Source organism: Muntiacus reevesi, chromosome 7, assembly GCF_963930625.1.
Source record: "Muntiacus reevesi chromosome 7, mMunRee1.1, whole genome shotgun sequence".
Taxonomy (NCBI): Eukaryota; Metazoa; Chordata; class Mammalia; order Artiodactyla; family Cervidae; genus Muntiacus; species Muntiacus reevesi.
In genome coordinates, this window is record NC_089255.1 from 44,819,552 (window position 1) to 44,836,722 (window position 17,171).

The window sequence follows — 17,171 nt, forward strand, 5'->3', positions numbered from 1 at the left end:
TTAGACTTCTATGATCCACCTTCTTTAGACTTCTTTGATCTTAGTAGTCTGGATTTGTTTTTTATGTGTTCCTATTAAAAATGTAAGAACGAAGCCAAATAAATCTACTTTTTTTTAATATAAGGTTGTAATTGAAACTCTGTCAGTGGGAGCAACCATGCTGTTACCTCCATTACGAGAACGTATGGAATTACTTCATTCTCTTTTACCCCAAGGACCTGATAGATGGGAAAGCTTATCTAAAGGACAGGTGAGCCTTTGTCTGGTATCTAAGTAAACCAGTACTATATTATCAAAAAAAGACTGAGATAATCAGTTGCCAATGTTCATGGAATAATACTTTACTTTATGAGACTGGTACATTCTAGTATTTAATGCTTTGTGTTGAAAGAATTCCCAGGCTTCTAATGAAAGTGAAGCAAGTGATAACTTAAGTGATTTGGGGCTCATTATTAAAATTATGTCTAATTTTTCCAATGTTGTTTACACCGTCAAGCCAGAGAACTTAATTTATCTGTAGTGTGTGGAGTTGAAATCAAGGGCATGAGCTACTGTTGGTTCCCTGCCCAGAACTTTGTTTGAAATAGTTATATAAAAAGTAAAGGAAGATGACTGTTGTGAAAAAGTACTTGATGATTTGAGTATGCTTCTTCTTTCCATTTTTATTGTCATATGTGCATTAAAATAAGTATGTTTTGCTCAATCAAATAGAACAATCAATTGTAGAGTTACAGATTTGAGGGAAGAAGTGTTACTGACAGTATAATAGCCACAGATGCTTTCCAATGAGTATTTTGCATTAGTTTAGATTTCAAGTGATTTATTTTAAACATTAGAATAGATAATTTCATTGGTAATTTTGTAGAAGAATGTGTACTGTAATTTATCTGTTGACATTTCCTCCTCCTACTTATAGCGCTAAAATTATTATGTATAGTGTGCCATTTTAGCTTAGTTTCAGGTAGTAAGGATGTAATACAACACTTTAAGTTGCAGTTTCTGAAATGGTATTAGTGGGATAGCTTTTTTAAAAAACTACACATTTTCTAAAAGATTACCGTCTATTAGGATATAAAGCACATTTTAGCATCATTATAGGCTTTTGTTTTTTTCTGGGAGTTTTTTAAAATTTACTTTTCTAGTGCATTTTAAGCTAATTATTTGTTCCTATTTCATCCATGGGAATATTTTTCTTTAGAGAATGCAACTGGATATTATTCTGACAAGTTTGCAAGATCATACCCATGTAGCCTCCTTACTTGGGTATAGCTCACCCTCTGATGCTGCTGACCTCTCTTCCGTATGCACTGGCTATGGAAACCTGTCCGATCAACCTTATGGCACTCAGAGCTGCCATCCAGACACCCATCTGGCTGAAATTTTGATGAAGACTCTCTTAAGAAATTTAGGATTTTATACAGTAAGTTGCCCTTTTTTTGTAGTAAAAGAAAGAAGAAGAAGAAGAAGAAAACTTGGGTTGGGGGCTTCCCTGGCAGTCCAGTTCAGTGGTCAAGACTCTGCACTTCCAGTGCGGGAGACACAGGTTTGATCCCTGATCAAGGAATTAAGATCCCACATTCTGCATAGTGTGGCCAAAAAAAAAAGAAAAAAATACTTGGGTTGGTTCTTTTTGAAGGGTGGAGGGATCATTTCAGGTCAAAGTATTTTGACATTTAAACACTTACGAAATAAAGTTTTTCCCCTTATGAAATAAGGTTTTTCCCCCAAAGTGGGGGAAATGTGTCAGATATTCTGAAATATTGTGGGTGCCAAGTGACTTATAGTTGAGAATTCCAAAGAGATTTATTTTGGAATTTTACCAAATTTTTTCTGATATTAATGTGTAAGAATAAACAGATAAAAATAGTCAACATTTTGCAAGAGAAGAATCATGAGGAAAGGATTAATCTTACCAGATATGATCTTATAATTAAACAATATGGTTGATACTGACTAAAAATAGGCTGGTCAGTAGGAGAAAAGACAGTGGACAGTAGTATTGCTTTTTCTTATTATAATGCCCTTAATTCTTACTCTCTGGTGTTTCATAGATTTTTCTTTTTTCTTCCTTTCCATTTCTATGGGTTCTAATCCATATCATCATGCCCTAATGGTAATAACAGTGTTATAACTGTTGTCACTGTCACTGGTCTCCTCTCAGCATCTTACTGCTGGAATAACCTTGTTGTATTAAATACAATTTAATTTGATTATTAAATCAAAACTTTTTCAGCCCCTTCATCATTTGGCTTACACACTACACTCACCTGAGCTTGTGTGTAGCACATCTCTCTCTTCTCTTCTTGTCTGCCAGTCTGTGACTTCTTTAACACTTGACTGTTCAAGGAAGGCTTTGCTTAAACAACATTTTCTAACTGTGTAATTATAACCTCATGAAAAGTATAGTAGTCACTCAGTTGTGTCTGACTCTTTGCAAACCCATGGACTGCAACCTGCCAGGCTCCTCTGTCCTTGCAAGAATACTGGACTTGATAGTCATTCCTTTCTCCAGGGAATCTTCCCAACCCAGGGATCACACCTGGGTCTCCTGCATTGCAGATGGATTCTTTACCTTCTAAACCACCGGGGGAGCCCAGAAAGGCTTCTAGGAAGCCTTGGTGAAATAACCTTTTCTAGCCATGTAACTATAACTTAATACCTCTTATCAGTTTTTAGAGACAAAGTGTACTGTGTAACTAAACTTCAAAGTGCTTGTGTATCATTTCACATTGTCTCCTACTCTTCAGAGTCAGGTCTGTATATTCCTTTTTTTGGTACAAGTCTTCCCTAGTATCTCAGTTGGTAAAGAATCCTCCTGCAATGCAGGTGACCCCGGTTCAATTTCTTGGTCAGAAAGATCCGCTGGAGAAGGGATAAGCTACCCACTCCGATATTCTTGGGCTTCCCTGGTGGCTCAGCTGGTAAGAATCTGCCTGTAATGCAGGAGATCTGGGTTCGATCCTTGGGTTGGGAAGAACCCCTGAAGAAGGAAGCCACTACCCGCTCCAGTATTCTGGCCTAGAGAATTTCCATGGACTGTGTAGTCCATGGGGTCACAAAGAGCCGGATATAACTGAGTGACTTTGACTTAGTGTTGTATTCTGCCCAACTTAAAAGGTTGTTGATTAAGTCAGGGTAACAGTTGTTCCTGTAGAATTATTTTCTTTCAGATTTAAGAATATAAATTTGATCTGATGTTTGGCTGCAGATGGAATGGGAACTGTGTTATAAGTATATCCATTTGGTATTAACTGAAATTTTTTCCCTAAGTTCTATTAAAATATTGCCTTTCTTATGCCATTAGGGCTGAAGTAGATGTGTATAATACATGGAAATGGAAATAAAATACTAACTGTAATAACTGCTTTTAGGCTGAAAATCGTAAATTACTGTTTCTTTCTGATATAATTTAAACCAGTTTGTCTTGTTCTAAGATTTTAGAATAAGAGTGCTTGTCTTGGAATGTTTGTGCTGCTATAATAGAATACTACTGAGTGGACAGCTTATATACAACACAGTTTATTTCTCACAGTTATGCAGGTGGAGGTTCAAGATTAAGGAGGCAACAGATTGGTGGTACCTGTTTCTTGGTTCGTAGACAGCTGTCTTCTTGCTGTCTTCACACAAGGGAACTCTCTGGGATTTCTTATAAGTTCACTCTGCCCTCATGACTTTATCACCTCTCAGAGGCCCCACCTTCAAATACCACTGCATTGGGGATTAGGTTCAACATAAGAATTTTGAAGGAACACATTCGGTCTCTAGCAGTGCTTATTTGCCCACTTAAAATGGTGCTTATATAGTGGGAGTTGGTAATGGACAGGGAGGCCTGGCGTGCTGCGATTCATGGGGCCGCAAAGAGTCAGACATGACTAAGCGACTGAACTGGACTGAACTGATATAGTGACAGCCTTAAAATATTCTGAGACTTTCTCTTGCATATTATAAACAAAGATCATAGTTTATGTGTAAGGATGTTTATCACATCATTATTTATAAGAAATAGAAATTGGAAACAACAGAAATATCTAAAAATTGGGGAATGGTTATATAAATTATATATGCTCAGTGGACTATTTTGTCTCAGATTTTACGTACACGTGGTTTATGAAAATACAAAAAATATTTGTAGATCTGTTAGAAAAGAGAAGACAAAAAATAGAACATGTAGTTTTATGAAATAAGACACAAAGAAAACCAGAAAAGAAATACAGAAAAAAATTAGATACAGTGGTTGGCTAAATGGTGATTTAAACTTTCTTTAAAAAAAATACAGTTTTACTATTTTCTAAATTTTTTACACTATTTCTTTTTAAAAAATATTTTTAACTTGAAATAACTTAAAATTTATGCATGAATTACAAGAATCGTTCAAAGAAACATCCCATACCCTTCAGCCAAATTTGCCTTTCTTCCATCTATTACTTGAAAGTAAATTGTAGAAATCATACTGGCTATTACTAAGCATTTAAGCATACATTTCTTAAGAAGGACATTCTCTTTCTTATATAACAACAGAGCAGGTACTGAATTCAGCAAATTTAACATTGACACAGAACTATTGTATAATATATAGTCCATGCTCAAATTTATACAGTTATCCCAGTAATGTCCTTTATGGCACCCTCCCCCTGTCCCTCAAATTCAGGATCATACTTTGTATTTAGTTTTTATGTTTCTATAGTCCACTTACTGCATTTATAATCAGAAATAAATTTAATTTCTGAGAATTGTGTTGTTAGAAATTCAAGTGTGTGAAAATAAAACCTTTACATAAGAGGTTGGGAAAACAGTAGTATTAAAATGTTGATATGTTTTGTCTTTGGGTATTGTTTTCCTTTTTCTTGTTTTCTGCATTTTCAAAGTTTTTGTGGTGAAACATTATTACTTTTTTTTTTAATGGAAAAGCAAGTTGAAATTGCATGATAAATCTTACCATCTTATAGCTAATGACTTCATAGCAGTAGCAAAGATGTAAGGATTAATAATGAGAGAAAGGAGACCGTGGCTCCTTAAATCAGAATTATTTATGGTAGAACATTAATTTCACTTTCAAACACTTCAGATATAATCTTCATTTATGTATCATTTTAGGATCAAGCATTTGGGGAGCTAGAAAAGAACAGTGATAAATTTCTACTTGGAACATCATCTTCAGAGAACAGTCAGCCCGCTCATCTTCATGAACTGCTATGTTCACTGCAGAAACAGCTGCTGGCATTTTGCCATATCAATAATATTAGTGAGGTATGTGATTCTTTGTTTTTTATGGTAATTTCTCAGGGACCTTGAAGCTCAGATATTTGGGCAAACCATGAAATTTTTGTACCTTGAATCTTCCAATGTAGTAATTTAGAAACTTTTTCCTTCAGAACTCAAGCAGTGTGGCATTGCTTCATAAACATCTTCAGCTCTTGTTGCCTCATGCCACAGATATTTATTCACGTTCTGCAAATTTGCTGAAAGAAAGTCCTTGGAATGGCAGCGTTGGAGAAAAATTAAGAGGTATGTTTGGTACTGGGTTTCATATTTAATCAGTGATTGTAAAGCAGGAATTTTTAGCCTTTCTAAAGCCAAAGAGGGCCTGAAACCTCTGAGTGGAGTAGAAATGACTTTGAATCTCCTGAGCTGGGTTTTGCATGATGGTAACAGTGATTGATCTGGTTAATCTTAAAAGATGCCCATTGTTGTGATAGAGGTCTAATTTAAAGGAATTAGATGACATATACTCAAAAAGATTAATATTAAATGGCATAAAGTGAGATTTTCATCCATTTCTTTACCTTTCTTTAGCATTTGCCATCCTCTTTCCTTCTTGAAATACTTTCTTTTGTGTGTGTGTGTGTGTGTGTGTGTGTAGCAGAGTTTTATTAAAGTATAAAAAGGGACAGAGAAAGCTTCTGACATAGGCATCAGAAGGGGGACAGAGAGTGCCCCCTCGCTAGCCTTAGCAAGGAAATTATATACTTTTTCAACTGGTTATTACAATAAATGAAAAGAATGTCTCAAGATTGTAAAAATTTTACCAGACCCACTCCCACAATTTACATTTTAAGATGACAGGATTCAGTTCAGTTACTCAGTTGTGTCCGACTCTTTGTGACCCCATGAACTGCAGCACCCCAGGCCTCCTTGTCCATCACCAATTCCCAGAGTTTACTCAAACTCACATCCATTGAGTTGGTGATGCCATCCAACCATTTCATCCTCTGTTGTCCCCTTCTCCTCCTGCCTTCAGTCTTTCTCAGCATCAGGGTCTTTTCCAGTGAGTCAATTCTTTGCATCAGGGGGTCAGAGTACTGGCGTTTGAGCTTCAACATCAGTCCTTCCAATGAGTATTCAGGACTGATTTCCTTTTGGATGGACCGGTTTGATCTCCTTGCAGTCCAAGGGACTCTCAAGAGTCTTCTCCAACACCACAGTTCAAGAGCATCAATTCTGCGCTCAGCTTTCTTTATAGTCCAACTCTCACATCCATACATGACTACTGGAAAAACCATAGCTTTGACTAGATGGACCTTTGTCAGCAAAGCAGTGTCTCTGCTTTTTAATAAGCTGTCTAGGTTGGTCATAACTTTTCTTCCAAGGAGCAAGTGTCTTTTAATTTCATGGCTGCAGTCACCATCTGCAGTGATTTTGGAGCACAATTTTTTAATTTAAAAAATTATATTTGGTTTAAAAAACATAAAAGACTTTCCTCACTAAAATGTAAGCACTGTGAGGGCAGGAATTTTTAGTTCTTTATTCACAGTCATACACCTTTCACCTATAATAAGCCCGGTATATAGTTGTAAGTCTTCAATAAATACTTCTTAAGTGAATCTGAAAATGAGAATAAATCTGTGAATGAGAAATTCTTAATACATTTTAAGTGAAGATGCTATAATCATTTGAATTTGTTGGCACAAGGATATGTGTGCTTTCCCATAAAGTGTCTGTTGTGATGCTTTCAGAAAGTAAATAAATACTAACCCCAACCTAGCTACCAGAGTGTTATATAATAATTCAACAAAGAGTTATTGAATTAGTGCACTCCAGTTCTAGGCAAAAATAACTTATTTATTAGTTTTTTTTCCTTTGTTTGAAAGTTGATCCATGTTAAATTTCTTACCCTTCATAGATGTGATATACGTCTCAGCTGCAGGCAGTATGCTCTGCCAGATTGTTAACTCCCTCCTGTTACTCCCAGTGTCGGTGGCTCGGCCTTTGTTGAGTTACCTCCTCGACTTGTTGCCACCTCTTGATTGCCTTAATAGACTCCTGCCAGCTGCTGCTCTTTTGGAAGACCAGGAGTTACAGTGGCCTCTTCATGGTAAGTACAGCTAATAAAGGAGTAAACAATGCATTTGAGAAAAGTTATTCCTCTTTCCCACATCAGACAAATTATATCTGACACTTTGGGATATAATGTGATCAAAAGATAAAGTCATTGCTGTCTAAGAGCTTATAGTGTAAAGTGGGTACCTGAGATGAGAAAATTTAAGAAAGTTGCTTGTACATAAAGTGACACAAATTGAATCTTTTTATCTGATTATTAGGCTTGAATAGTATATTTCATTGATTTCAAGACATGCTTTTTTTCACATTTTGACATGGCTTAATTTGGATACATCTTGCAGTGGATAATAGGAAAACATTGGTTTTATAAGCTGGTTGGCAGCATAATGATGCATTTTACAATCAATGGATTGATTTAAGTTTTGTTTCTTAAATGCAAAGATTTTTAGTTTTAAATCTCTATTTGACAGTAAAATATTTTGTATTTTGGCTTGATACATAGATAACTGATTGATTGTAAAAGAGAGAAATTGGGAACCTATCTTTCTTTTCAGATTCTTTATAGAAAATAGCATTTAAAATTAAAAAAAAAAAAATTGGGGCTGTGCCGGGTCTTAGTTGCTGCACACAAGGCCTTTTCTATTTGCAGAGAGCAGGGGCCACTCTTCAGTTGTGGCGCTTAGTCTTCTTGTTGCAGTGGCTCCTCGTGTTGTGGAGTGTGGGCCCTGTGGCATGCAGGCTTCAGTAGCTCAGGCACGTGGGCTCAGTAGCTGTGGCCCTGGTGGCCCTGGGCTCCAGAGCACAAGCTCAGTAGTTGTGGCGCGCAAATGGGGGATCTTCCTGAACCAGGGATCAAACCAGTGTCTCCTGCATTTTAAGGCGAATTCTTAACCACTGGACCACCAGGGAAGCCCAGAAAATAGCATTTTGATTTTAGGCATAATGTGTGAATTCACTCTTAATTTATAAAATTCTGGTTATTTTATTCCATTGAAGATAACTTAAAATATTATGTCTAGAAAACAGCAATGTATTTTTCTGTTGAAGTCTGTCTATCCTAAGTTTATCAAAGGAGTTTCATTACTGAAATCTTAAAAACTTTTCAAGTTTAAGTGAGGTTACATGTTTAATGGGAAGAATCCTGGACTAAGGCATTAAAAGATTTCAATTTTAGTATTGGCTCTGTTTGAACTTGGGTGTATAAGTGATTTGGGCAAGTCACTTATAGCTTCTTTAAACTTTGGTTTCTTCTCCTGAAAAGACTACTTTGAACAGAATACTTTGAGGGCCCGTCTTATACCCCATTGTTTTGTGTCAGTTGGATTTAGATGAAGTCAAATGTTAAGGTTACAGCTGTTTCAGGATATTGATTAGACTTTATATGGAGCCATTCCAGGTTTATTCTTGTTTTTCTGAAGCATCTCAGAATTTTCTAAGACTGATTACTCTATTTGTCTTAGGTGAGGTAAGTGTCATTTTAGTTTGGATTTTGCCTCCGTGTTCATAACTGATTTTTTTCCATAATTTTCCTTTTTCATGCTATTCTTTGTGTCATTTCTTACTACCACAGTTATACTAACCACATAACATCAGTTTGGAATCTTCCTTTTTTCTCTCTTTTCTTTAAAATTTGTCTAATTTAGGAGTTATCTCTTCTTGAAGGTTTGAAAGACTGTGAAAACTATCTGGCCCTAGTATTTTTTTTATAGATAGATTTTTGGCGATTAATTTACCCTTTTTAGTGGTGGTTCTTTTATAGCTTTTTGTTTCTTTTCAAATTCATTTCAGACATTGATATTTTTTCAGAAAATATCATTTTGTTGGTTTTCAAATTTATCAGTATGAAGTTGTTCATAATATTCTCTCATGGTTTTAAAAAATCTCTTGTGTGTTTGTGGTTATATCCTCTTTTTTATTTTTAATTTGAAAATTTATGCCATCTTTTTTTCTTGATTAATTTTATTAGAGGTTTATCCATTTTTTTAGTGTTTTCAGATAACCAGTTATTTTAATTTGTTGATCTCTTGTGTTTTTTGTTTATGATTTCATTGATATCTGTTCTTATCTTTATGGCTAACTAGTTTTATTTTTTAAGTGAAGAACTTTTAAAAACAAAAGTACAATAAGAAAGCATGGATCTGGATCTTAGTACAGGACAATTCTGAATTCAGGCCTTAAAAGCATTAAGTAATACTAAGTGTCATTTTACTAGATCAGTTCTTTTTGTTTTGTTTTAGGCCGTGTCATGCGGCACGTGGAATCTTAGTTCCCTGACCAGGGATCAAACCTGGGCTTTGGAAGCACAGAGTTTTAATCACTGGACCACCAGAGAAATCCCTTAGATCAACTCTTGTTTTGATTTTGGAGGGATAAGCTACCTCAGTTACTCAATTTTAAGGTTGAAATTTGATCTGGATAGAACCAGTGGGGGATAATTCTGCCATGTACTGTTTCAATGTTTATCTTAAAATTGGTAACTTTACAAAGCCAATTTTTACATGATAGCAGACTTATATGAATGTATTTTAAGTTAGCTTGGTAAAGAGTATATATACAGAAAGTGCAATAGAAATAGAAATGAATAAGTTTGAGAATCTTGAATACCAGATACATTACTAATGATTTTGTTTTCAGGAGGGCCAGAACTGATCGACCCTGCTGGCGTGCCATTACCTCAGCCAGCCCAGTCCTGGGTGTGGCTTGTGGATCTGGAAAGAACAATTGCTCTTCTTATTGGGCGATGTCTTGGTGGCATGCTTCAGGGTTCGCCTGTGTCTCCAGAGGAACAGGACACTGCATATTGGATGAAAACACCACTTTTTAGTGATGGTGTAGAAATGGACACCCCTCAGTTAGGTAATGTGCTTCTCTGCAACATTTATGAATAAAATACATTTGTGTTTATACCTCCTTTGAGATTTCTCTTATTATGGGTTTGCTGAATAGAGAACCAATAGATAACAAATGCAACATTTGCAGGGCAGGAGATCCAAGACTGTAACTTGGAGCCCTCAGAAAAAGTTAAAACCATTAAAAAAAAAAAAAAAAGTTAAATCCTACGGCATTGTATGGTGAAAAGTGCCCCCTGAATTAGAGAAGCTCAGGTCTGGTTCTACTCTGTTATTGTTTATCACTCATTTTAAGCAAGTCATCTAACTCATAAAAATGAGTAAATGCTTGATTACTTGTGTTCTTGGGCTTGGAGCTTATGAAACTGCTTCACAGACAGGTAATGACCATGACTTACCAGGGCTCAGGTCAGAAACACCTTTCAGTTTAGAGGACCGATCCCTTCTTCTCCCAGCCTGTCCTGCTTTCATGCTGATATTACCTTGTGTGATTCTGTATTTTTTTCCTCCTCATTTATATTAGCTTTGGAGTTTCCTTTTCTGCCTCATCTCCCATTTGTCTACTTTGCTAGTAGGCTAGCTCTCAGATTGTCTGAACATGAAGATTTGTCCAGGTCCTGAACAGATGGTATAGTTGTTTCATCTAGGATTGGTCCTTCAGTCTCTCTGTACCTCTAATTTCAATCCTTGAAATAATGAGTTAGATTAGATAGCCTATATGGTCTCGTTAGATTTTAAATTTATTATTTCTCTGGTAAGAGAAGGAGACTCAGAGAATGTCCAAGAAGCAAAATCTAAAAGAAGTCTCAATCTAAGAGAATTTCAAGAGGAGAAACAAAAAGTAGAAACCAAGACAAAAATTGCAGAGATTCTGCTTTGGGATTGAAGAGTGGGAGTGAGGGATTTTGAAGACTTTCCTTCTTTTCCAGCCAGGAGTATATATTCATTGTTTCATTTATGAACCAGAAAGTGATTCCATTGGTACTTAGGAACATTTGTATGAAAGAAAAGTAGAATCATGTTTTTTTTCCCTGGGGCATTTAACATCGTAAAGATGGGTCCAATGCTATCAATGTCTAACTCTGTGATAGTCCCAAATGTCCTCCTGAGGGCAAAAGTATCCTTATCTCTATCTTCCGCATATTTCTGTCTACTTTACTCAACTGGCCTTTGGTATGAATAAAATCAATTTCAGTTTTAATGTTACTTTTCAGTTTTTAAATTATAAGGTTATATAACTATTAAAATGTTACATTTTATGTTTAAATACTTGTTATATTAGGAAATATAACAGTGCTATATCATTCAGTCATGTCCAACTCTTTGCAACCCCATAGTCTGTAGCCCACCAGGCTCTTCTGTCAATTTAATTCTCCAGGCAAGAATACTGGAATGGGTTGCCATTCCCTTCTCTAGGGGATCTTCCTGACCCAGGGATCAAACCCAGATCTCCTGCATCACAGGCAAATTCTTTACCACTGAGCCACTGGGAAAGTCTTTATATTAGGAAATGGGCCTTGTCTTTATAAAAATGAATGATAATTCATTTATATCATGGGTTAAATTAAATTGACTTTGGGTATTAGCCCGGGAACCCATCATTTAGTGAAATGTTTTGTTTTTTAAATGGAAAATGAATTTTTAATGCCAAATGTCTCATTGAAAACTTAGGAACCACCTGAACAAATATAAATGTCAGTTGAGAAATTATTTATAAAAGTATCAGTATGTTTGATCTCCCTTAATTTTCCTTAAGTGACTATTTTCCCTTAAGTCTACAAAAAGAAAAAAAAATCTTGGCTAGTCTCTTTCCCAATGATTCCATGTTTCTCAGTAAGAATATCAACCCCTTTTGAACAAGAAAGTTCTTTGTCACGTAAGACTGTGCTGCACATGTAGGGCCCTGCTTACCAAAATGCCACAACTCCCTCTTGGAATGTTGTTACATGTAGTCACACCAAGAATGGGGTGATACTACCCCAAATTGGGAAGCATTAAAAAACTTTACCTTTATAGCATCTACTTAAAATGGTTTGAAGTATTTCACACTCATTAAGTAAATATGGTAAGATTTTTTTCTGTAGCACCAAAATTTATGAGGCTTGGAATTGATAACTTGTGTAATTTTTTTTTTTTTTTTTTTAGATAAATGTATGAGTTGCTTATTAGAAGTAGCTCTTTCGGGAAATGAGGAACACAAGCCTTTTGATTATAAATTGCGGCCTGAAATTGCTGTCTTCGTAGATTTGGCCTTGGGTTGTTCAAAAGAGCCTGCTCGAAGCCTTTGGATCAGCATGCAGGATTATGCTATTAGTAAAGGTAAAGTAAAGAGGATAAAGGGGGTAAATATGTAGATAGCCCATAATACAACTAATATATATGTATAATATATAAATGGAAAGTCATAACACTATTATTTTCTTATAGAAAAAGGAATTTTGCAATTAGCATTTTAAAAACAGTTTCTTCCATCAGTGTTTTATAGTTTTCTATGTATAGGTCTTTTGTTTCTTTAGGTAGATATACTCCTAAGTATTTTATTCCTTTTGTTGCAATGGTGAATGGTATTGTTTCCTTAATTTCTCTTTCTGTTTTCTCATTGTTAATGTATAGGAATGCAAGGGATTTCTGTGTGTTAATTTTATATCCTGCAACTTTACTTTATTCGTTGATTAGCTCTAGTAATTTTCTGGTAGAGTCTTTAAGGTTTTCTATGTAGAGGATCATGTCATCTGCAAACAGCGAGAGTTTCACTTCTTCTTTTCCTATCTGGATTCCTTTTACTACTTTTTCTGCTCTGATTGCTGTGGCCAGAACTTCCAAAACTATGTTGAATAGTAGTGGTGAGAGTGGGCACCCTTGTCTTGTTCCTAATTTCAGGGGAAATGCTTTCAATTTTTCACCATTGAGGGTAATGCTTGCTGTGGGTTTGTCATATATAGCTTTTATTATGTTGAGGTATGTTCCTTCTATTCCTGCTTTCTGGAGAGTTTTAATCATAAATGGGTGTTGAATTTTGTCAAAGGCTTTCTCTGCATCTATTGAGATAATCATATGGTTTTTGTCTTTCAATTTGTTAATGTGGTGTATTACATTGATTGATTTGCAGATATTAAAGAATCCTTGCATTCCTGGGATAAAGCCCACTTGGTCATGATGTATGATTTTTTTAATATGTTGTTGGATTCTGTTTGCTAGAATTTTGTTAAGGATTTTTGCATCTATGTTCATCAGTGATACTGGCCTGTAGTTTTCTTTTTTACTGTGTTCATGGATTGGAAGAATCAATATTGTCAAAATGGCCATACTACCCAAAGCAATCTATAGATTCATTGCAATCCCTATCAAGCTACCAATGGTATTTTTCACAGAACTAGAGCAAATAATTTCACAGTTTGTATGGAAATACAAAAAACCTTGAATAGCCAAAGTAATCTTGAGAAAGAAGAATGGAACTGGAGGAATCAACCTGCCTAACTTCAGACTCTACTACAAAGCCACAATCATCAAGACAGTATGGTACTGGCACAAAGACAGAAATATAGATCAATGGAACAGAATAGAAAGCCCAGAGATAAATCCACGAACCTATGGACACCTTATCTTTGACAAAGGAGGTGAGGATATACAATAGAAAAAAGACAACCTCTTTAACAAGTGGTGCTGGGAAAACTGGTCAACCACTTGTAAAAGAATGAAACTAGAACACTTTCTAACACCATACACAAAAATAACCTCAAAATGGATTAAAGATCTAAATGTAAGACCAGAAACTATAAAACTCCTAGAGGAGAACATAGGGAAAACACTCTCCGACATGAATCACAGCAGGATCCTCTATGACCCACCTCCCAGAATATTGGAAATAAAAGCAAAAATAAACAAATGGGACCTAATGAAACTTAAAAGCTTTTGCACAACAAAGGAAACTATAAGCAAGGTGAAAAGACAGCCCTCAGATTGGGAGAAAATAATAGCAAATGAAGCAACAGACAAAGGATTAATCTCAAAAATATACAAGCAGCTCCTGAAGCTCAATTCTATAAAAATAAATGACCCAATCAAAAAATGGGCCAAAGAACTAAACAGACATTTCTCCAAAGAAGACATACAGATGGCTAACAAACACATGAAAAGATGCTCAACATCAGTCATTATCAGAGAAATGCAAATCAAAACCACAATGAGGTACCATTACACGCCAGTCAGGATGGCTGCTATCCAAAAGTCTACAAGCAATAAATGCTGGAGAGGGTGTGGAGAAAAGGGAACCCTCTTACAGTGGGAATGCAAACTAGTACAGCCACTATGGAGAATAGTGTGGAGATTTCTTAAAAAACTGGAAATAGAACTGCCATATGACCCAGCAATCCCACTTCTGGGCATACACACTGAGGAAACCAGATCTGAAAGAGACACGTGAACCCCAGTGTTCATCGCAGCACTGTTTATAATAGCCAGGACATGGAAGCAACCTAGATGCCCATCAGCAGACGAATGGATAAGGAAGCTGTGGTACATATACACCATGGAATATTACTCAGCCATTAAAAAGAATTCATTTGAATCAGTTCTAATGAGATGGATGAAACTGGAGCCCATTATACAGAGTGAAGTAAGCCAGAAAGATAAAGACCAATACAGTATACTAATGCATATATATGGAATTTAGAAAGATGGTAACAGTAAGCCTATATGCAAGACAGAAAAAGAGACACAGATGTACAGAACAGACTTTTGGACTCTGTGGGAGAAGGTGAGGGTGGGATGTTTCAAGAGAACAGCATGTATATTATCTGTAGTGAAACAGATCACCAGCCCAGGTTGGATGCATGAGACAAGTGTTCGGGCCTGGTGGGCTGGGAAGACCCAGAGGAATCGGGTGGAGAGGGAGGTGGGAGGGGGGATCGGAATGGGAAATACATGTAACTCCATGACTGATTCATGTCAATGTATGACAAAACCCACTACAATATTGTAAAGTAATTAGCCTCCAACTAGTAAAAATAAATGAAAAAAAATAAATTAAAAAATAAAAATAAAAACAGTTTCTTATTCCTCTTTGTGGAAACTACCCTGTGTATTTTTATGTCCATATATCCTGTTTTGAAGAAAATCCAGTGTAGGAAAATTGAGATTTTTATAAAGAATAATAAATCCAGAGGCAGCATTTTACTGAAGGATTCCATGCAGTGTAAATGGATCTAATATAAGAGTTTGTTTAATGAATCTCTTCCCTATGCAAGCCCTGGTCAAGAACTGAAATGATGTGTATGTAAATGTCTTGAGCTCTGGGTCTGGTCATTTTCCTCTTCTATAAACCACTTTCCTCTTTTAGAGTGCTGTTGAAGATACCAGTTTGAAATGAGGTATATTATTAAGTACAGCAGTAAAGTGTAATGAAAGTGTATAGTGGTATTTCAGTTTCTATTGATTAATTGATTAATATGATTGTTTTATGTACAAGTTTTTAAAGGATATACCTGATTTCCTTTTGGCTCCTTTGCTTCCCCTCCCCTTTAAAAAATATATATATATTTTAAAAATTTTCTTGGCTGTACCACGTAGCATGTGGGATCTTAGTTCCCCAACCAGGGATCAGACCTGAGCCACTTGCATTGGAAGCATGGAGTCTTTACCACTGGACCAACAGAGAAGTCCCCCATGCTTTCCCCCTTTATCAATGTCTTGGATTTTTCAGAATACATACCCCTAGTTGTCTTCCTCCATGTTGTTGTTTCTTTGATCTGCAATTCCCTATTTCTTTGGATTTTCTTCCTTTTGTGATAAAAATGGTAAAAGTAAATACATGTTCACATTTTATAATACTTTATATAATAAAAATGAGATACATATCATTCAGATCTTTAAAATATCAGTGAGATGATATGTTTGAAAGTTGAATCTCATGCAGTACAGTCTGTCATTTATTTATTTACTCATTCTATTTTGTTGACTTTCATCAGTGGTAGAAAAGTATGATAGTGGAGGAGAAAAAAAGCTTGTTTCTAAGTTATATTTTCCAATACTCTCTTATTTCATCATTTTCTTGGAATGTGCAGTTAGGTATTCTTTTATATTATGTTGTCACTTGTTACTTTGCAGTGAGCACTTTTAAAAACCGGATATAAACATAAGAGGAATAAAAACTATGGCTCATTGTTCATTTGCTTGTACACTGTATGCCTATACAAAGTCTAGGTATATAGCCTAGACTTTATACCTGAATAGTGGAAACATTTTGTAGAGCTTGGTATGAAATGACTGTAACTTTAGTGAAGGTGTTGTAAAAGAACCTTTTAAACATTGCAAAGGAGGATGGTCCCTGTTAAATTTGAAACACTGCAAAGGATGTCACTTTAGTTTGCTTTTAAATTTAATATTAGCCTACTTGAAATGAGATCTTGTTTGGTTTTAAGTCATAGCAATTTTCAGAATAGCAAGCAATCCCTTGGAACAGATGATCTCTCGAAAACCTAATGTGGAAAATTTTGTATGTAATACAAATTGTTATTTTAAGATTCTCTAGCTGTAAGATTTTCTTAAAATCTGACATGTTTATATTCATTTTTTCACCTGTAAAATAGGTAAGTCTGAACTTAAATTTTTACCTAAGCATCCAGAAAGGACTGGAAAGTCAATCTTTAAAATTTTTCTCTTAAGATAGGAGTTTTTAAAATGAATTAAGAACAAGTGAAGATAACATGGGACTTAATATTTTCCAAGGGTGTTTTCTGCTTGGTTTTGTTTTTAAGTAGCGTGGTAAATCTGTAAAATTAATAGAGTCTGGCAGACATTCTGGGAGTGGAGTAGACAGTAAACCTCCCATATCCCCATTTGGAATCTACTGAATGTATTGCATTTTTACAGTACCAGTGTGCCAACATGGAATTAAAGAAAGCAGCTCACTAGTTCTCATCATCTAATGCTGTGATTTGGGTTTTCAATAGCATGTACTCATTTCTGTCCAAATGTTGTTTTATTTCTTAACCACCGAAATGTACATGTACTCATAATGTTTATTGATACTTCAATAACTTCAAA

The 17,171-nt window shown here is 35.5% G+C and overlaps 1 protein-coding gene across 8 annotated transcripts in view; it reads left to right on the plus strand.

Moving 5' to 3' along the window:
• HERC1 (HECT and RLD domain containing E3 ubiquitin protein ligase family member 1) overlaps positions 1 to 17,171 on the plus strand; it is a 202,993-nt gene that overhangs the window by 76,992 nt on the left and 108,830 nt on the right. For all 8 annotated transcript variants that reach the window (XM_065941927.1, XM_065941924.1, XM_065941925.1 and 5 more), the window contains exons 13-19: positions 125 to 250; positions 1,199 to 1,420; positions 5,095 to 5,247; positions 5,373 to 5,505; positions 7,121 to 7,312; positions 9,913 to 10,134; positions 12,273 to 12,446. In XM_065941927.1, the coding sequence (XP_065797999.1) occupies positions 125 to 250; positions 1,199 to 1,420; positions 5,095 to 5,247; positions 5,373 to 5,505; positions 7,121 to 7,312; positions 9,913 to 10,134; positions 12,273 to 12,446 (1,222 nt within the window). The remainder of the gene's footprint in view (positions 1 to 124; positions 251 to 1,198; positions 1,421 to 5,094; positions 5,248 to 5,372; positions 5,506 to 7,120; positions 7,313 to 9,912; positions 10,135 to 12,272; positions 12,447 to 17,171) is intronic.